The 22,445-nt window shown below is 26.7% G+C and overlaps 1 protein-coding gene and 1 long non-coding RNA gene across 2 annotated transcripts in view; one reads left to right on the top strand and one right to left on the bottom strand.

Annotated features, from left to right (window-relative positions):
* The window catches only part of LOC111615989 (transmembrane protein 189-like), a 53,938-nt gene extending 40,148 nt beyond the window's left edge, over nucleotides 1–13,790 (top strand). The window contains exon 5 of the mRNA XM_023357430.1: nucleotides 13,706–13,790. Within this exon, the coding sequence (XP_023213198.1) occupies nucleotides 13,706–13,738 (33 nt within the window). The 3' untranslated portion in view covers nucleotides 13,739–13,790. The remainder of the gene's footprint in view (nucleotides 1–13,705) is intronic.
* Nucleotides 13,791–18,917: 5,127 nt separating this feature from the next.
* On the bottom strand, nucleotides 18,918–21,712 carry LOC111615990. The gene is made up of 2 exons (XR_002755171.1): nucleotides 21,362–21,712; nucleotides 18,918–19,931 (listed from the first exon to the last, which is right to left on the bottom strand). It is a non-coding gene; the product is annotated as an uncharacterized LOC111615990 (long non-coding RNA).
* Nucleotides 21,713–22,445: the final 733 nt, after the last annotated feature.

Below are 22,445 nucleotides of genomic sequence, written 5' to 3'. Positions count from 1 at the left end.
TATTTTGAATGCTCTTTCAAAAAATAATCCATTTTATGGTTAAATTTTATAATTGGGACCCTTCTTTTGCCTCTAAAAGCTCATATTTTAGAATTATAGATTCCTCCATCACAATACTATCGATAGTGTGGCTGCTGCCATCTTTTTTTTTTTTTCACCGTCGTCCCTAAATGCCTACAAACAGCAGCGCACTTCCGTTGTAGTGGAGACACAGAGCAACCGCTAACGAACACACCGAAAACTGTTACCAGTTGATGATGCTCATGCTGAGATCATCATATAGAATGAATAATCCTCTGGTAAAATATTTACTTAAATAATAAATAAGTATTTTACCCATAAAAAAAAATGAATAATAAATCCGATGTAAAGAAAGATTTAACAGCATGTTTTTTTAATTTTCGGAACCTAACCCTATTTTCGTATAACACAGATTTGCATAACGTTAATTTTTTGGAACTTAGCTTCTATGTTATATGGGGGTTACCTGTACATGTTTGCTTATAAATTACAATAAGTAAATTCTATTGTATTCTAATCACTTGGGGCCCATCTACACTGATTGATAATAGACAAATAAAGTTAAGCAAGGTAAATAAGACTACAGTTAATGGAAATTCTGATTTTAATTGACTAAAAATAAGTTTAAAACAATTTTTTTAAAATTTATAACTTGAAGATTTATTAATAATTTAAATGAATAACAATTCATTTAAATTATTAATTAATTCATCCAGCATATATAATTAAAGAATGCCAACAATTTAAATTATGTACTGTAAGCAATTAATGTTTAAAGCAACCAGTGTCTTAAACATTACACTGTAAGGTTTAAGACACTGGTCGCCACAAGTTGAAGACAGCTTAAAGGTGTGGCATTTACTTGATGATAAAGATAACTACTAAAACTTTGTTTATTTTAATTAAGTTAAAATATATTTATAAAACTGTCCTTTAGGACAATGTTAAGTAAATTATCAGAAATAGTAACAATATCTGTGATCAGAATGAACAGATTCTACTGTATTTTTATAAATTATCTTTAGATGAAATATAAAAAAAATAGTATATAATTTATTTTGAGATCAAAATTCTTAACTTTTTATCATCTACTGGCTATATCAATATACTTATCATATTATTAACTTTATATTTGGATTTTTTTAAATATATTTTTTAAGACCAAAATTTATAAAAAAAAAAGGCAAGTAGGAATATTCAATATGATTTTACCTGAAATCTTATCATAGGTTCCTAGATTATTATACAGGTTGACAATATCGTATCCAAATCCTTGGGACCAGACACTTTTCAGAATATGGAATTTTTTTGGACTTTTCTTACATGCTGTACACTGGCATCTAAAGCAGTAATGCTTCCCTATTGTTTCATTAATTATCAATAATGTCAAATTTGAAAATGTAAAAAAAAAGCTGTAGATCTCCATAGCTTTTTGATATTTTCAATGTCTTCCAAATAAAATAAAAAAAATATCTGAGCAGCAGAGACATTTGACTTGTAAACAATTGTTATTTATAAGTCAGTTATGTAGACCAGTGACAGTCCACAAAAAATTTTTTGTATTTTGGAGCTTTTCAATGTTCAGAATTTTGGATAAGATATTGTCCACTTGTATTAAATTTTAATCCTTATTTTCAAAATTTCTAATGGTAAGGTAATTAATTTGCATAATTACAATTTTAAATGTTCATATACTTCAACTTATAACAAGTGAATAATAAATTTAACAAAATATTATTTAAATATAAATATATATTGTAGTGGATGGATTGCATAAAAATGCTAATTTTTTTTTATATCTTTACTTTTATAATATAGATTTTTAAACAGAATTATTGCTATTTTTTTTATTAGTAATGAAAATATTTTGCTAAATATTTTTAATACATATGCACAATTCTGATAAGGAAAGATTATCTTGCTGCTATTAAAATCAAATACTATGATAAATTTTAAAAATTTAATAGCTATCCTATTCATCTTTCAATTTAGGAATTGTGATTACAGGTAAATAAACTAACTAAAAGTTACTATGCTTAAAAATGAATACTTTATTATATTCTTAATAATAATGTTAAGATGTTTTTCATTTAATTTTAAGTGTGCAAAAGTGCATACTATAGAAAAGTTTGAATTTAAACAAACAGAAAAATATATGTTTAAATTCAAATCTTTGTTATGATTTAACATTTTTTCTTATATCTAAATCAAAAATTATCATAAAATTTGTTGACATGTTAGTAATTCAAAAAAAAATGTTATAATTCAATTTTTTAAATTAGTTTTGAATAAAATTTGATACAAAAATGGGTCAATGTTATCAGTTGCATAATCTTTTATTTATTGTAAATAAGAATTGTGATAATTTGAAATGGGTGTTTGTTATCGCAATTATTATTTACAATATGTAAATAATTGTAATGTATGCTTCTACTAATTTTAATTATTGTTTTCTTAATTTTTGATGATTAATTTTGGATAGAAAATAAAATTTCATTTTAAAAATTAATAGAAGTTTGTATCAAATATGATATGATATAATGTAATTTTATATTTTGAAAATTGTAATAACTTCGATGTAATTTAGAATGCCTTTATTTGTTAACTTGTAATTTCATTTATTTATTTTTTTTTTCTAGTGAGATCATTTGATTATTTTTTATGTACTTTGTTTCCATTGTACAATACGTTACTAGATTTATTGATGATCTTGCTGTGACTGTGTTGTGCTGAACTTCACAACAACAAACAATTCTTGTTTGTTTTGTTCCCATAGAAACTTTATTATTCTTTGGTTCTGTATTATAAATTTTAAAACACTCTCATGTTTGCACAAAAATAATAGATTGAGTTTTAATCTAAATTTTAATGAATTCAGAAATTATTGAATTTTATTTTGAAGGTTTATAATTTTTTTTTCTTCTGAACAGTTAAGAGTTGATTTTATTTACATAAAGAAATACAAAGATATAGATTTGAAATGCATTGTGTACAACTAATTTAATTGTAAATGCCATTTCATCATCATAAATTAATGCACACATTGTATTTTTTTTTTGTTTTTCAAATGTATATTACTTAAAAATAGTTTTATTCAAGTACTTTTCTAGATTTAATAAATGTCTGAACTTTTAAATTACTCTTGTTTTGAAAATGGATTAAAACTGATCCAAAGTTCTGTGAATATTGAAATATTCTCAAGTGTTAAGAATTATGCTCATAGATTTTATAGTAAAGTATAAAATTATAAAAATATGATGTAATCTTTGTCTTCTAGCTGAAATTCTATAAATTAGAAACCCAGAAAAAGTATTTAAATACAGCAGAAAGTGAATTTTTATTTTGTTAATAAAATTATAATTTTTTAAATTAAAATTCAGAATTTGTTTTTCCTGAATTTATAAATGAATTGTTATAAAAAAAATTCAATAATATGTAAAATTTTGTAACTAAATCCAGTTTGTTTAATGGAAATGCATTGTAGAATCAAGACACTACTAAACAAGTTTTCGTTTAATTTCTCTATATGGAATTGTTCTACTTCCTTTTAGGAAATTTAAAGAAAACTAGAGTAGAGCATCGATTATCTGAATACCAATCAGCCAAAACATTGGTTAATCGAAAGCGTTCCAGTCAGCAAATTCACAGTTATTATACATAAATAATTTGTGTAAATAGACAGGACTATGTGTCTTTTTTTTTTTAATACAATTAAATAAAACTTTGAAAGGGATCTCAAGTTTTTAACTTAGGGCCTAAAAAAAATCCGGCACTGTTCCTGGGACTACATTTTACTATTTATGCTTTTAAAAAGAGATTTTTATTTTTTAATTTTCATATTTCTATTTTTAATCTGTTTATAAAATGTTGAATTTTCATATTTAAATATTTCTCCATACATATTAAAATATTTGGAGCAGCGCACGCAATAAATGAAAGGGGGGAAAAAGCACGAAATTAAACTCGGAGCGCCTCTAGTGTCTGTAACATGAATTAAAACGTATTTTTAAAGATTTACGCAAATGTGGTTTTAGAGGAAACACGTGTTTTGAAGTAAAATTATTAGATTGTTTATATTACGCTTGAAATTTAATAGCTGTGATTACACAAATATGGCTGTTTATAGATCTTTAAGAAATGCAAGATGTTTTGATTGTTTCCGAGTTTTACGAAATGATATAAAGGCTTTATCAGATAATTCTCAGTCGGAAGATAAGAAAGAACTGAAGGAGAATGCATTTGACGAAGAAATTCTTAAGTATATCGTTTGTCCATTGACTAAAAAACCTTTAAAATATGACAAAGAAAACAGTTTTTTGATTAGTGAAGAAATAAATGTAGCTTATAAAATTGTTAATGGAATACCCAATTTAATACCTCAACAAGCTGTATTACTTAAAAAAGAAGAGTGAGATGTGGAAGATCATTTCAGAACTTAGTAGATACGTAGTTAAGTCTGCCGATAATCTTTCAATTAGTGTAAATTTATTTTTAAATAGTTTTGTTAAGAGTTAAACGGGTAAAAATTATCGTTTTAAGTACTATATATATATATAAACACAGAAATAAATGACAAAATAACTTATACTGTTAAATAAATGTATTCAATAGATTGACAGAAAGATGGTCATGCAATTAAATGTTTTTCATGCATTATAAAGTTAGAAATTTTGAAAAGTTAAATCTGTTATGTTGTTTTTTTCCTGCAATAAATCTGTTTTTCTAAAAAAAATACAACCAATTAATTGTTAATTAAAAAAAATTGATATAAATAGTGTTGACACCCAAAATTGACTTTACATAATTTTTGAAATGGGTATAATGAATTTTCTTTTTTAAATAAGATTGAAATACAATCAAAAAATAATTCTCATTATTGCCATTCTAAAAAATAAGTGGACTTTGTCCCTGATTCTAATGCACATCCCAGTTTTTGAGTGGGAAAAACGTGCATTAGAATCAAGACAGCATTGAATAGAAATACTTTAATTATTATCTTAAAGTATAATTTACCTAAATCTAATTGTACAAAATTAACAATGTATAATAAATGTAAGATACAGAATTTTAATCTGCTACAAGATTCCATTCATTCTGAAATTGGAAAAATAACCAATTGTTTTCCCTGAGAAATAATATCAAGAATTTTTTGACAGATGTTTAATCAACATGTTCAAGTTACAAATTTCCCCAAAAAATAATTTTTACTAACTCTTAAATCTAAAAATGTATCATCATCACTTCAACTATTTACTTTAATAAATTTATAATTGAAAATGATTTAACTTAAGGATATTATATCCAACAAAAGAGAAAAGTCTCAAATTTTGGATCAATAAATTATTTTATCAAACTTAATTTTCTTTTAGTTTTATGCCCATTTATTATTTGACAATAATGCTCAACTATAAGTACCCTGGTAATAATATAATAGCCAAAAAATAATTTAAGACAAAAGCAAAACAGTCAGGATCCCTATCAAGTGTTCCATCCCAATGGAAGTAAAAATAAATTAAAGGAAAAAATATATGTATTTAAAATCTATTTAATATGGTGGTAAAGTATTAATTGAAATCCCATTGTGAGCTGCTTAATGAATTATAGAGAATAAATTTAAGAACAGAATATGTGTATTATTCACTCATTATAGAAAAATGTACTGAATTTGCTGTAGTGTATATGTATATAATCTCAATTAATATAGTGCAATTTGTTCTTCACTCTGCTCAGCAGCAATTCACATCTATTACATTATGGTATATGTCCCTCCCATTATTCCAGTTTTAATTTTGGTTATGATTTTGGAGTGTTTTTTTTTTTTTTTTTGAACTACAGAAAGTTGAGTGAACAAAATCCATCAGATGAATCTCCTACTGGTATAAAACTGTGTTAAGCAGAATTAGCCACTGTGCTGGAGAACATTTATACATAGTATCACACTGAAATATTTGTATCTAATAAATTTCATGCTTATTCATACCAACATGTAAATCTTGCTATTGAAATATTGAATGTACAGTGATTTTATATTATTCTCAAATTCTCTGTACCTGATAATGAAGTCATAAGTGAATACATTTGAAAAATGTAGACATCATGAAACAATATAAACATGAAAATTAAAATGCATTTTATTTTTCATGTTAAAGTCAACTGCATTAACTTTAACATTTAGTGCATTAAATGCAATAAATTTCTGCAGCTGCATTTTTGATATTGGATATGCATTACATTCACAAGCTAACTTTTTTCAGGTTTTGAAAATCAGGTAAGAAAACTATAGTACCAAAACTCATCAATAATGTAATTTTGGCACAGCAAGCAACAAAAAGCAGTTTTCTTTGCATATACACACACACATTACAGCCAACTTTTGAATGCCATTCTTTTCAGCTACAATAGCCATCACCTTGTCTGAATGCAGATTTCTTGTGAAGCTGTTTTATGAAAACAATGGCAATACTGTGGCTACACTTTAGGAATTTCAGTTGTTAGAATTTATGCTGAAAACCAATTGACTCCATGTGTTCTCTAGAGAATTATTACTCAATTCAAGGAAACTTATCTGGGTGTTCAATCCAGTTGATGGCACAAATCTATCATATAATAAGTAGTTAAAGATTGGTGTCTAAAGCTTGGTGTGCCATACTGTAATAATAATATACCTATAAGGGTGTGATTAGTAGTGCATTTCCTACTATGTAGATACTTTATTCTCCAGGTCTTAAGGTGACATAAATTCAGTATCACAGCTGTTGTTGAATAGATAATAAATAATGTTGCAGGCACCAGTAGTGCACTTTCAGTGTCACAGCAGTTGGGTGTAGCCTATGGCACAGTGTCAAGAAAGTTGGTGTACTATTATCTGTAATTCAGCCACAGCCATCAATTGCTTGCTGCTGATAGTGAAACTCTTCTGTTTGCATTGACCTTCCTTGCCAGAATGGAAGTGGATGCATTGTGGACATGGAAGATCCTATGGAATAATGGCACATTTTCAGCAAAATAGAACAGTGAACAACCATAACTGTGGCATTTGAGCCATAGAAAACCCTCACACTTTCCAGCACTTGCCTAAAGCTCGGTGTAGATATACAGCTACGTTTATCTTTAGAGTATTCCTCTTTGAATATGCTAGTCTCAATAAGCCAACCACTTTCTTGCATGCTAGATGGGGCGTCTTTGTATATTGGATGCAGTACTGTAATAATAATATACCTATAAGGGTGTGATTAGTAGTGCATTTCCTACTATGCAAATACTTTATTCTCCAGGTCTTAAGGTGACTCCATAAATTCAGTATTTGTCAAATGCTTAGCAAACATTTAGCCAATACCAGTGCTTTTTTTTGGGAAAAAAGGTGGTGGTGGAATGATCATTTCATTACTAAAAATATATTACATGCATTGTACACAAGATTCGGCACATGAGCAGGACCGTCTTAATAATTTTTTTGCCAATTTTCTATGCTAAACAGAGTGATTCAACGCGGACCAAACATAAAATTTTCAAAAATTCTCTTAAAACTTTTAAAATATATCAAAAAAAGGTGGTGGAACACCGTTCCATTGTGTTCTATGACAAAAAAAAAACGCTGGCCAATACCAAGCAGCGTGGATGATTTATTTATGACTTCAGTTGAAAAATATTCAGTATTCACCATTTCCCACTCCTTGTTAGTATATTGTCCAAATCAAAGCGGATGAATCTTGGACAAACATTTATAATTCCCAGAATGAACTGATGCTTGGCAAATAATTGCATGTGTACTTATGTGCTTGCCATATGACAAATGCTTCAGCAAATATCAAATATTTGGAACTGCCTTTAGTTTTTGCAAATTTGGTTGTGGGACACTTAAAATGTATGATTATTGCAGACATGTTGCAAATTTGGCACTATACCCCTGCATTACTACTGTGCCTGTATAGCATGAGTGTCTCATACAGATAAAATATTTGTTGCTTGCAGTACCAAAAGTGCCATATTGGTGTAAGTTTAAGTGCTAATTTTTTTTATGGAAATGTCTTCTGCATTTCCTGATACATCACCATATGAGATTTGGCTGCATTTGCACTGCTAAATATCTCTAGATAGCATTGAATAGAGTTACTTTAATTACAATCACACAGTATAAAAAAATCATAATTTATACATTTTTAATTAATTCTGGTTAAAATCATTAATTTGACATCATAACTTTTTCACTAGATTTTTTTAAAATAAAATCAATTTTTTGTGCATCCCTAATCCAGACTTTCATTTTTATGCTCTAATGTACTTATTGCTTTAATGATTCCTCATGCACTTAGTTATTGCATTATCATAATTAGAAATGAGAAATTCACCAGCTTATTTAAGATAAATTAAATTTTAAAAAAAACCTTTAAATTTAACTGTGTCAAGCTTTACGTTTTGTGCATTGTGCATGGTTTAATCATTTTACATTCTATTTTACATTGGTGTTTTGTGTTGTTATATTATTTTTATTCAATATGCAGCACACAATANCCGTTTATCCGATTGCCATGAAACTTTGGGAAGTTATTTAATATACTCCCGCGAAGGTTTCTGGCATAGTACATTTATCCTATGATAGATGGCACATGTGTATACGAGCATTTCATCGTGAAGACCATTTCCCCCCTCCAAAAAATATCTCTATATATGCAATTGTGAACTGTTATTTACGATATTTGTAATAATTTTTGTTTAATCACTTTATTTCAACTATTTTTTGCTATTTAAAATGTATTTATACATTTTAAATAAGTGAATGTCTTGTTTTATACAAATGAAACAAATGCTATTCTTTTTATAAATTTTATTTACTTTAAATTAAAATATACAATCAATTAAATTTTAATTATAAAATCTATACATTTATAACATTTTAATAAATAAATGAATAACAACATGGAACATAATCATTTTGAATTTATCAAAATACAATCTGAATTGGAAGAAAACTTACAGAACATTATTTACATATTGATCATTGGCAGTGAAAGCAATGGAAAGTTATTTTATGCATATGATGATATTTGTACATTGCAAATACTTTAATGTCTAGACTATTATTCACTGAATATGTTTTGTAACAAAGTATTATAATAAAATTTTTATTTGGACACAAAACTAAAGAATATTTAACAATTATTAGCTGTATAATGGAAATTAATAATTATTCCCTGAACATTGTTTTCTTACAAATATGTACGTATATTTTTTTAAACCAAAATTTGTGGCATGGATATTAAATAAAAGGAACTAAAGAAATTCATAGTTCCATTATTATGAAATATTTACTGTTTGACATCTTAAAGTCGTCATTAGTTTTTTCTTTTTTTTTTTTTTTAGCAATAAGTGAAAATATTAAGTAATTAAATGAATACCATTTAACTTTTATTTATGATTACTGTACTAGTATACTAAAAATAATTATTAAATTTAATTATATAATTACATTTTAACATTTAACATATAAAATAAAAAATTGTGTATATGTAATGGATATAATTAGATTTCTGCCTCGAGTGACTCAAGGCAGAAATCTAATTTTAAAAGATTAGCATTTTATCAAATAAATAATTTGTATTCAATGTTTAAAATCATTTAGTTGTGAAGTATTATAACTGAAACTACAAATAAGACATATTTACAATAATAAACAAATAATTATTCAAAAAACTTTTAAAAGATATTTAATACACTTATCTTCCAAAATTCTAAATTTTAAAAATATTTTTAATATTCATTTAGTCTTTAGTGAATTACTAATTTATCAAAAATGCCCTGTATACTTTCTCATAATTTTTACAAACTGATCATAGTTGTCCTCTGTAAGAACGTAACAAATTCCATTTTGTTTTTGATTTGTATAAATCTTATAAAACATTGTTTAAAATTTATAAAATATTATTGCTGTAATTAAGAACTTTTATTTTTCAAATTGAAACAAAAATTCTATATATTTGTATTGCAATACTATTAACTTAATTAAATCGGGACTCCATGGTTGGCCCCTTCAAGGAGTCTTCAATCTCAACTTTTTATTGACCTACGTTGTCAGTTTTGCTAATGCAGATATGATGATGATGATAAATATTAATACTAGCTCACAAATAAATAAAATTGGTGAGCTAGTATTAATCAATACACAATTTTCATAGAAAAGATCTATTTAGTGTATAAATTTACAATATCCTGATCTATCATGTACTGTACAGTACATAACTAACCTACTGGATGAATAATTTTTTAACAAACCATTTTCAATTGACTTCCAATTGGCATCTGACTACTTTTCAACCCTCAAAAATGCCTCATTGACTCCTAGGGCTAATATTCACTGCTTTTGGGATTCCTGGTTCAAATTGTCATTTAAGATATAAAATATTTTTGTATTTTCAACTTTGCATTCAACAATGAAAATTTGTCTAGATTTACCCTTATATTTTTGAAGTTCTTTTATCTCATATAAAAACATTATTAAATATTTAGTTTCATAACAGTAGTACAGTATACAAATTTTTCCATTATGTTGTAGATAAACAAGTGGTAAGAGATACATACACGGAGATGACAATAGAAAGTGTCATAAAAATGAAGGAAATGATAACTGTTTTAATTCTTTCACAACATACTAAATTACCTTAAGTAATATGTTGACTATTACCTAGTAGATTGCTCTTTTGAGTAAATTATATATTAATGTATTAATTATTTATAAATTAAATTAATATTGAAAATTATTTTGAGTAATTAATTTTCAATTAAATTTATGAAAAATAAATCTAAGTAACAATAACTACTGTTTGATCTAACAAACCTAGAATTGATTTTTTTTTAGTAGTATTTATTGTTACTTATTCACAAATATTATTCCATGGCAATGTCTGTTAATATGTAATCACAAATTCAACATTTAAAAAAATATTTATGTAAATATACTACTGTACGTGGTACTAAAATTCTTAAATTTCAAATGAATATAAATATTCTCATAACCTGGAAAATTTTTAGTGTATAATATAGTGTGTTCATAATTAAAGTTCACATGTTGAAAAGATAACTCTGGAACTAATCAGCAGAATGACATTATATTTCATAAGAACATTTCTGTGGTGATGGAATTTTATTTGAAACCAAAAAAGGTAGTTACAAAAATGTCCAGTAGGACAGTAATTGGCATTGCAACACTGATGAATAACTCAAAATGTCTCAAAACTTACATACACATAGTATGCTGTGTTGTTATGCTGCTCTTTAAAATTCTGTATATTACTGTACTGGGTGTTGTCATTGAACATGTGCTTTAGCAATTTCAGCATGTTGCTGACAATGGAGTTCAGCATACAGATCATGCGCGTGTAGCCATATAGTTTTGTACCATGTGTATAGTAAGTTTTGAGATATTTTGAGTTATTCACTATGGTGTCACAGCACCACTTAATGCTCTAGTGGACATTTTTCTAACTAACTTTTTTGTTTTCAAATAAACTTCCATCATCATAGAAGTCTTCATGTGAAATATAACATCATTCTACGATTGCTCGGGCTGGCAGTACTCAAGAACTAAACTCAGCGCCCTAGGCAAATGACTTTGACTTCATCCCATTTTAAAAAAATTCGCAACAATGTAAAATAGAGTTTCTATTTTACATTCTATTTTACATTGGTGTTTTGTGTTGTTATATTATTTTTATTCAATATGCAGCACACACTATCGCAATCGTCAGACTACGGCGCTACTTTCAAAATGGCGACTCACAGGTCAACATATGAGAAAGGATTGTGATCCAAAAACATTTTTTCATTATTTATTGTAATTTATGCATGTATTTTCGTCATGCCGCCCCCGAATTCAAGTGTCCTAGGCCATCGCCTAGTTCACCTATATGAATGGGGCCGGCCCTGTTCTTGAGTTATATCTTTTTGAAATGAGAACTTTAATTATGATTATATATATATATATATCATGCATTCTACTATATGAAAAATATGTTTTACTGTCTGAAAATAATATTGACTATGTTTTTATATCAATGTAAAAGCAAAAATTAAACATGGTTGTGAACATATTTCTTTCTCTGATCTCAGGAAGGAGAAAATAAAATGCAAATTAAATATATTCAGGCATTTAACTTGTACTTTGTATTATATTATCTTTAATTTATTTTAATTTAACAAAAGTAATAATTTGATATATTGATTATATTATATTAAAGACATTGTTATATTTCATAATTTTGATGACAATGATAATATTTTCCTTATTTGCAATAAACATTTTGGCAGCAAATACTTTGATTTGTAAGTTGAACACAGATTGATTTTAGTTTTTAGTATCATCACAATAACTCTGCTTATATTTTTGTAATAAATTCTAATTATACTTTGAAATGAAAAATTCTACAGAACAATCATAAATGTAAATTATTGAAAAATGTCATTCTTATAAAAGTTTTACTTTGTCATAAATAACAAAACAAAATTAGATGTAAAATGTTCAGAATGTATACATAGTATGATCGTGCTGTACTTGGTCAGTATGTGAATTCAAAATCACATATCATACATATATATATTTTTTATTTTATACAATTTGTATTATAAATTATTATTCTTATATTACAGCTAGTTTATAACTAATAGTAAATTTACTAAGTATAAATAAAATAAAAAATAAAATAAAATAAACCTTTAACCTTCTCGTTTTTATTTATTTATTTTGTAAGTATAATTGAATAAATCAAAATAATGCAATTAGTGATATTTACAAGATCATAAATACATACAATACATATAATTAATCTGTTAACTATTTGTGTAATTAATTAAAAATAACTTTCAGTTGGATGTTTTTTAAGAAAAAATTCTTTTTGTAAACAGTTCTTATAAATTTTTATTACAAATTTCATTTAATTTTATTTTAATTATGCTAAGTTATTTTTTGCTTAGCACTTTTTTTTTATTTTTAAATAATTTATCTTCATAAATTAAGTAAAAAAATATAAAAAATAGTTACCATCATTGTCAAATACTGACATATCTGAAAAACACATCCTTCCAAAATTTAATTTATTTCATTCAGATAACTAGTCTTAATTTGTACAAATCTTTGCTTACATACATGTAAAATCATAATCACACTATACACTGTATCGTCATTATAATCTCTATTGATATTAATAGTATAAAGCTGTCTTTATTATATTAATCAGGGCTGTGGAGTCGCATAAAAATCTACCAACTCCGACTTTTCCTTACCATCCGACTTCGACTCTGACTCAGTTTCATATACATAACAATTTGGTAAGTAAAAGGGAGTCGGAGTCGGCGGATTTTTTGACGACTCCGACTCCACAGCCCTGATATTAATGTAAGCAAACTTCAGTCATCAAAGAAATTACAAGGAAATAATTAAAATTGAAATTATAGTGATTATACTAATCCATAACACATACAAACACATATAAAAAGCTATAAAATAGAAATCAATGATAAATTTTCTAATGTATTTATAATTTAGTCATTCATTTCTATAGATATTAATATAATTTTCCAGTTAAAATTTTTTTATTAAAAATGGTTTGTTATTCATTTTTTGGAAGTCTTTGAATGTTGGGTTTTTAATTTCATTCTGTATTGAGATACATTTGAATTTTCTTTTTAATTGCAGAGCATCCTTAACAAAGTCATAACTTGGAGTTGATGATCAACAGTTTTTAAAACTTCCATTTTTTCAGACGAGGTCATACTAAACAAACGTCCGAAGCAGTGACTCACATCATTATCAAAATACGTTTTGTTAAAAATTTAATTTTTTTTGTATGTTTAAATGTATGTAATTCTATTTCTTCTTCTAATTGTAATTTATTATTGACTTATTCTAAACTAACATTTAAACTATTACCATCAGATTATTAAAAATGATCATCAAATATATCTGAATCTTTTTATTGGCAATATTGTTACTTTTTGTATACTTTTATGATAAATAATTCTCATAGTTTTACTTGAAGTTTTTTGGGATTTAGATTCTACAAATCTTAATCATATTTTCTTTTTACTTTGTTTTATTTTATATGCTTTTTTACTAATTACCTTACACTTCAAACACTTCTTCCAGCAGATAGTTTCTTCAGCATATAGACTTTCCCCTCTTCAGGTACAAGAACAAGTTTATTTGATCTTTTGAATTCCAATCAGTGAGAGATGGTTGAGTTTCTACACAACTGAAAAAAATTTTTTTAAAAGCTGATGATCAATACCATTCAATTTGGATTCAATATATTTGAAAATTTGATTCAGATTCAAAACATACAAAAACATTTCAAATAATAAATGTTCATAGTTAAAGTTAGATGGCAGCAAAAAAGACTATACATAACTAAAATATTTCTTCATAGCCATCCTCATCCCTTACATAACATATTAGCATACATGCTGCTGCATAAAGCCTGCAAACTTATTTAATTAACCAAATACCTAAATATGGTCACCAGTGCTGTAACTAGGCAGGTGCAACAGGTGCACCCGCACAGGGCCCACTTGGAAGGGGAGCCCAAAATGCATGCATTTGTTTTATTGCACAGGGCACAGAAATGACTAGTTACGGCACTGGCGGTCACTTTTCAGGCCAAAAACATTAGTTTCTTCAGCATACAATCTGTTATAAGTAACATTTGAAGCATAAATTATTATTTATAGTTCCATCTTCTGTGTGCTTTGCTTTCTTACTAAATGAAGTAAGAAAATATATCAAAAAACATGGAAGTCTCTTACAATTTTATACTTTTGTATGAAGTTTTTATACAAATTTTTACAATTAAATAAAATAGACTCAATTAAATCCAATAATAAATTTTATTATTGGTCTGTTGGTTTCTGCTGGGTGTGAAAATCAATTGAAACCAATAAAATATCTATTCACATTGATTTTTATTGGTATAAATGTTTTCTTATTATAAGTTTTTATTGGAAAGATCAGACAATAGAAATTCTAGTGGTAATATATGTCAATAAAATTTTTATTATGACCAGTGATGTAATTAAAGAGAATAAATGAGAAAATATTAAAATAAATATTAAGTGTTCTTAATGTTGTCTATTTTCTTTGTCTAACATTTTGATAATTAAGAAATCATTGCTTGTTTCAGGAAGCCAACATCTATTAAATATTTATTAATAATAAACACTGACTTCATAAAAATAACTGTGATTTCTTTATTTATTTACAAAATTGGTGCCAAGTTTCATAACTTTTTATAATTAATAAGTACTTTTATTATATACACAACTGATTAACTCACTATGTAAACTACACACACACACACACAAAATAAATTACCTAACATTGAGCATTTTTGAGAAACTAATCATTTAGTTTTGAGAAAAAACTAAAAATTTTTTAAATCTTATTTTTACTGATAGATTAATATTTACTTTTTACATCTTAGTAATTTCAGTTTTTTTCTTCTCACAATAATAAGTTGGATGCTTGATGTCTTGGTTGTAACATGAATTGTTAATTCTCTTTCTACCCAATAGTTATTGTTATTATGAAATATTTAGTCTATTTTCAATGCATTGGACTAACAGATACTACTCGTCCAATGAAATTGTTGGTCGAATAGCTTCTATGGGTCTAAATCAGCACATAAAGCAATAGAAAATTTTAACAAAGTTGAATTCTTAATTGGTTCTATGCTGCTGGCTAGAGTGGATACTTTTTAAACAAAGAATAACTATAGGATTTCTCAAGAATAACTATAGATAACTTAGCTGTATGAACTAAATTAAATATCTGATTTGAAAAATTAAATTATATTTTTATTTCTTATGAATTGTTTTTGATATTTTGTAACTTTGACATACAAAATTTTCATTTTAACTATAGCAGAGGAATTTCAATTTGACATCATCTCAATAACTAAGCAATTAAACAAAATATTTCAAGAATATAAAATTTACCAAAATTTTTTGTAAGGTAATAGTTTACAGCTTACTTTTTATTTTTTAAAAATTTATGTCATCACAAATATTAATTATAAAATTCTCTAAAACCACATAACCGAGGACAATGATTTATATATAAAGGTGCCTTGAATTTTGGAAATTCAATCCAAAAGTCAATTTTGGTATAACTCATCCTTCCATATATTTTCAGCTGACAAAACTTTTAAGATATATGGTGACATTTTCTACCAATTTTGGGGTTTTGATAAAATCAAAATCATTTGTAAAAATTAATTTTTATTGTTTATTTTCTGTTTAATCAGTGAACTAATGTGTTGTAGCACATTCACTGTAAACACAAGTAAAAAACGTCTCTACTTTAGCAAGATATAATTTTTCTTTCTATCTCTCTGGAAGTGAAACTCCTTTCGACTTTTAACTTTTGTACATACTTTTAGGAACATATTATAAGCAATCTCCAACATTCAGAGATTTTGATGTTTAGGTTAAACTTAACTTTATCTGCCACTAGTGTTCTTTAGTCAATTCAGACTCCGAATGTTTCGACTCAATTAGTTAATGACTTGTGTACTTTCATTATAAAATTACAATTAAAAATGTCTTCAGGAAAAAGTCGTTTTATGTATGAATATGACATTTTAAAATTATTAAATAATAAACCAAGAATTTGTAGAAGCATTTTACTTGTTACAACATGGAGAGCTATCATGGCATTTAGAATTATAAAGTAATCCTGATGACTTGCAAGCGCACTTCTTCGTTAGGCATTTTTTTAAGCAGTTGTACTTCTTGAAACCTTGTCCTCTGGTCAAAGACAATTTTGCGACAACTTCTCGAAGACTTACTTCTTTACCTTTAATTTAACCCTTTCTGACTCATTTTCAACAATGCTTTCTTCCTTGTCCTGTTCGATTGCATTTTTGACGTTATTATTTTGTTCCGTATTGTCTTACGAATGCAACAACTTCTCTAAATCTTCTTCAGATCTTATAACTCTAATCATATCACTAGGGATTGCTGAAGTTGCAAGGCCCATTTTCATTGGACAACCAAACATTGCTTCGTAGGGGGAACATTTGATTCCCTCGTGATACGCTCTATTCTTCATTGCCTGAATGAATCTTAAACCCTCTGACCACTTTGATAACTGATTGGTTTCCATCCACGTACTGAACATATTTTCTATGTCTTGATTAGCACGCTCCGCTGATCCTTGACTTTGGCTATGTCTTGCCTTTCCATGTACGATTTTTACATCCGGCCACATGGAGCATAAACTCTCAATAACTTGGTTAGAGAATTTCGACCATTATCGGAATAAAGGATGCTCGACGCTCCAAAAGTGGTGAAAATATCCAAAAGATGGTATGCAACTTCTACGGTGCGTTTAGTTTGAAGCGCACGATAGATCACAGATTTGGTAAGATGGTCTTGGTAAACTAAAATAAATTTATAATTTCCATCTGGGGTAGTTTGTAGATCTATTAGATCAACCTGACAGCGTGAGTTCATTTCACTGTGAAGTATAGGTCTGACAANTTCTTCAACTTATTGACTTGAAAATTGTTAGATAAAAAATAATATATAAAACAATAATGCCTTGTCTCTAATCTTAATATCTAAATTATTTGAAAATTTATCCATTGTAGCTTAGACAATTGTTGATATTAAATAATGATAAAGTTTTATAAAATTTAAAACATGCTTATATTAGAAAACAAAGAATATATCATCAATTTTAGTTGAATAGCTTTGCATATGATTATTACTAAAGTAACTTTTTATACTATAGAGATTTTGTTTAAATTTTTTAAAAGATGAAAGCTATCAAAAATTCTTATGATTAAACAAAGTTAAACAGATTAAAAAAAAACACCCTGTACAAATTGAAATTTGTATTAAAGGTATACAAATTTAAAATGAAATAAAACACATAAAAATAATGTTAATGGCCATGGTGTTGGCTTTATTTAAAAGATAATTTTATGTCATTAGTGTTTAAACATGATTTCGGGCATATGGGCACCATGGTTGGCTTGAATGAAGCGCAATCAGGAAAAACAATTTTTGACCACTTTATTGAGCAACTGGGGCCGTTTATTGGCAATAACACGGCGAATGTTGACTTTCAAGTGGTCCAACGTCTGTGGTTTATCAGCATAGACTAGTGACTTCACATATCCTCAAAGAAAGTAATTCATAGGTGTGAGATCACACGATTGTGGAAGCCAGTTCACAGGTCCATTACGCAAAATTATGCGCTCATTGGATGTTTCCTGCAATAAATTGATGGTGTCACATGCTGTGTGGCATGTTGCACCATCTTGTTGAAACCAAAGCTCTGCCACATCAATACCATTCAACTGAGGAATGAAGAAGTCAGCAATCATGGCTCCAAAGCGCTCTCCATTGATGGTAACATTCTAGCCGGCATCATCTTTAAAGAAATATGGGCCTATGATTCCACCTGCCCATAAAGCACACCAGTGACTTTTAATGGATGTAAGTTACTCAACATTTGCCGTGTTATTGCCGATATACGACCCCAGTTGCTCAATAAAGTGGTTGAAAATTGATCTTCTCGATTGTGCTTCATTCAAGCCAGCCATGGCACCCATATGCCTGAAATCACATTTAAACACTAATGGCATAAAATTTTTATTTAAATAAAGCCAACACTATGGCCATTAACATTATTTTTACGTGTTATTTCATTTTAAATTTGTATACCTCTAAAAAAACACCTTATATTAATCAAATTGGACTTGTTTCATTTTTGTTAATTTTTGTTTTATTTTTATTATAAAACAAAATCTTAGATATTCTGGACCCTCAACAAATAGGGATTTAATTTTAAAGTCATCGTTATACTTTTTTTACAAGTTGATTTGAGAAGTGTCACTAGTTTTTACAATTTTGTATACTGGATATACAGTAATTAATGATAGTATTGTTGTTGTTGTGATTGTCGACTTTAGGTGGAGTTTTTCAACTTTGATATGTTTATTTTAAATTAATAGTCTGTTAATAACAGTTATAATTATTAAAATGTATAGTATCACATTTATTTCATTGGAAAGATTTAGTAAGATAATTTTTCAGATGAGAAATATTTCTAATTTCATAAAACAAGGAAAGCATTTCCATGAAACCTATTTCATATATTTCATACTCATAAGTAATATAAAATTATAATTTTTGCATTTTTGAAAAAGTGGTAAAAATAATTGTTGTAACACTTATGATTATTTCTTTATCAGCAACAATTCAATTAAATGTATTATTATCAGTAATAATAGCATAATCATCATATACATAAAGTGACTTAACCATGTTTTATTTGATTTTTAATTTAAAATATAATTTCACTATATCATAATAGTAAAATATATATAATTTATAAAATATAATAATGAAATATATTTTCTACTGTTATCTTATACATCATCATATACATGATAGTTACATTTTACAACTATATACACTTTCTTTAATAATATTTTACAGTAATATTTATCTTGATATACAACAAACAAGTCTTTTTTTTATTGTAAAATACAGTTTAAATTTCTTTATCATGATTATTATTATTATTATTATTATTGTAAACCTAAAAGATTAAATAATATATAAACTAAAAAAACACATAAATATAACATTTAATAAAAATAAGATTTCACCAAAGTCACAGATCTAAATTCTAATAATCTATTGATAGATTCCCTAATACAGATACAGACATATTATCATCCTTCTTTAATTATAGTATAAATGCATTCTAACATCCATGCATGCAAATAAATATAGTGTGACAATAATGAACATGTATTTTGTTTTCTATTTCTGTTTCTAAAATCTATTACATTTGAAGAATCAGACGATAACTGATGTCAGTCATGAGACGTCTCATTAGGGTTTGATTCTGACTGGAATAATAATTATATAAATTTATTAAATTACAAATAAATGTGATAAAGAATTCCTGTTGTTTTATCATTATCATCTTAATTATTGTAAATAGCAACTTTTGTCTTACAAAAAAATTATTTATAATGACTGTCATTATAATTATTTTGATTCTTTGGTATTAATAAATAATACATTAATTTTGAAACTAATTCATAAAAGTTAAATTTATTAATTACAACAAACTATAGTAATTTAATACATTAAAAATTGAATGATTGAAATTTAATAAAGAATATTTGCTTCACAAAAAGAAATTCTTCTTTTAAGACATAAAAAAATTTAAATATCAGTTTTGGAAAGAAATACCTCTATTATTAGTCTTAAAGATTTTATTGTAAACTTTCTATTTTAATTTTTAAAAATTATTTAGCCTTTGGATGTTAAATATTGTTAAACAATACACTAGTTAATATGGTGAGGGATGAGTTTACAAGCTCATCCCTCACCATATTGCAGAGAGAAAGATCAACTGTAGAAAACTAAGAGAAGTACCTAATAGATGAGAGAGAGAAGTTTGTCATAACTCTTGATAAAATGTGGGTATACCTGTCTGACACAAACAAAATTCAAGTGATATACAAGTATCTCTCATACAACATAGTATTCCTACAACATGGTTTCACTCTAACATGATTCAAGAATTGGAGACATCCTCACACAAAATGTCACAATTTTTCAAATTTAAACACTGTCATTCGATATTTTTTTTTATTCAAACAAGCATGCATGTTATCTTTTATTTGCCTATGGATTTTAGAATATTGAAATTTTCAATCTTGTTTCATGCCTTTCATCTGGTTTTCTTTAATGAGGACTGATTGTAAAAAAAAATTCATGACAGTGGTCCATGGGATTCAAAATTGTGAGTTTAATGGTCTATGAGGTCAGAAAGGTTGGCAACTGCTATGGAATAGAAGAGAAAAATGAGGAGAAACTATCAGTAAAGTTCCCAAAAAGATATGAATAAATGCCATCTTTAATATATTAGATACACTCATCCACACACAAAATGATAAAGACAATGCTATTGATTCCATTTCAAGAAATATTTTTTAAATTTCTTAAAAAACAAAAAGACAAGTATCATATTTTTTCAAAAAACTCTATTTTATTATTTTGTAACTATGTACTGTATACAGTGTGTAAAGAATTTGTCAGAAAAGTTATTAATCCTAAATAAGTAACATCCTAATTAAGAAAATACTGAGAATTTGGTCCTGAAATTCATTAATTAAGATTTTTCCTGTAATATGATTCTGTAATGTTCACACATTCATAATTAAAATGTCATTTTATTTTTATATTAAAAAAGGTTCATAATGGTAAAATACATTTTTGAAATATATATAGTTATAAATTAATTATTTAATGTGCTTTATTAAATTACCTAAATTTTTCAATAAGCTGCATAAGATGGACTCATTGGTGATGTGGGAGAAGTTGCTGATGGAATAATACTAGTTCCTTGTGCAGAGTCACCTCTTTGCCAAGCTTTAAACTTCAAAAATGCATCAGCTCCATAAAGACCAGTTCCAACAAATCCAAAGAACTGAAATATAAAATTTAATTTTTTATATAACATTTAAGATATAATTTGATAAACTTTTTCATTGTAAAAGAACACACTAATTTTTAACAAATACATTTCTAGAAATGTATTATTGTTCCCAGGCAGATTTTGAAATAACATCTCTCCTAAATGTACTTGTAATGAAATTTTCATCTCTTCAATTGTGTAAGGAAAGTGAACAGATTGAACATATTAAAAAGTCCATACACAATTTTACTAATTTAATGGTTAAAATGATTTTAACTAGCTAAGGCAGAATTTTCTTAATGAAAATTTTTGAATTCATTTATGATCTGTGATGTAGCTAGCTTTGAATAAAATATATATAGTTCTATAAATAAAAAAATATATTTTATGTTAATTATTATACACAAAATAAACAATATTTTTATCTTTTGTCATTAAAATTTTAATGCTGAAAGACAGTATTGTTTATTTTGCATATACAGTTCAACATTACAAAATATTTTCAGAATATATGAGAAAATCTCTCTGTTTTAATTTTTTGCTTACAATCTACAGCAATTTTTCATAATATCAATAAATGGCTCTAAGATCATTTTACTTTGTCAAGAGTGTTCTTAACACAATAACACGGCATCCAATCACATTTTGTTTATATGTAGGGCTGATGGACCCATTCACTTCTATTTGTGAATGGAATGTATTATTACATGTTTACATGTCTGTCAGTCCTCTAATAAACATCTCCAAGCTGATCTTTTAGTTTAAAACATATTTTAAACAAACAACTTAAGCTAAGCATAGATGACAACAATAGCATCTAACTGACAGCTTGACCAAGATGACAAAATTTTCATGACAGCCAGACTCTTTTCACTGTTGATATAGTGAAAATTCATTCCAGTTAACAATCCAGAAAGTTCTTATAGAAACATTA

The sequence above is a fragment of the Centruroides sculpturatus genome, unplaced genomic scaffold, assembly GCF_000671375.1.
Source record: "Centruroides sculpturatus isolate CEXI.00-Female unplaced genomic scaffold, Cexi_2.0 scaffold530, whole genome shotgun sequence".
NCBI lineage: Eukaryota > Metazoa > Arthropoda > Arachnida > Scorpiones > Buthidae > Centruroides > Centruroides sculpturatus.
The sequence above is the reverse complement of the archived record's forward strand: the minus strand, read 5'-3'. Positions and strand labels throughout refer to the sequence as shown.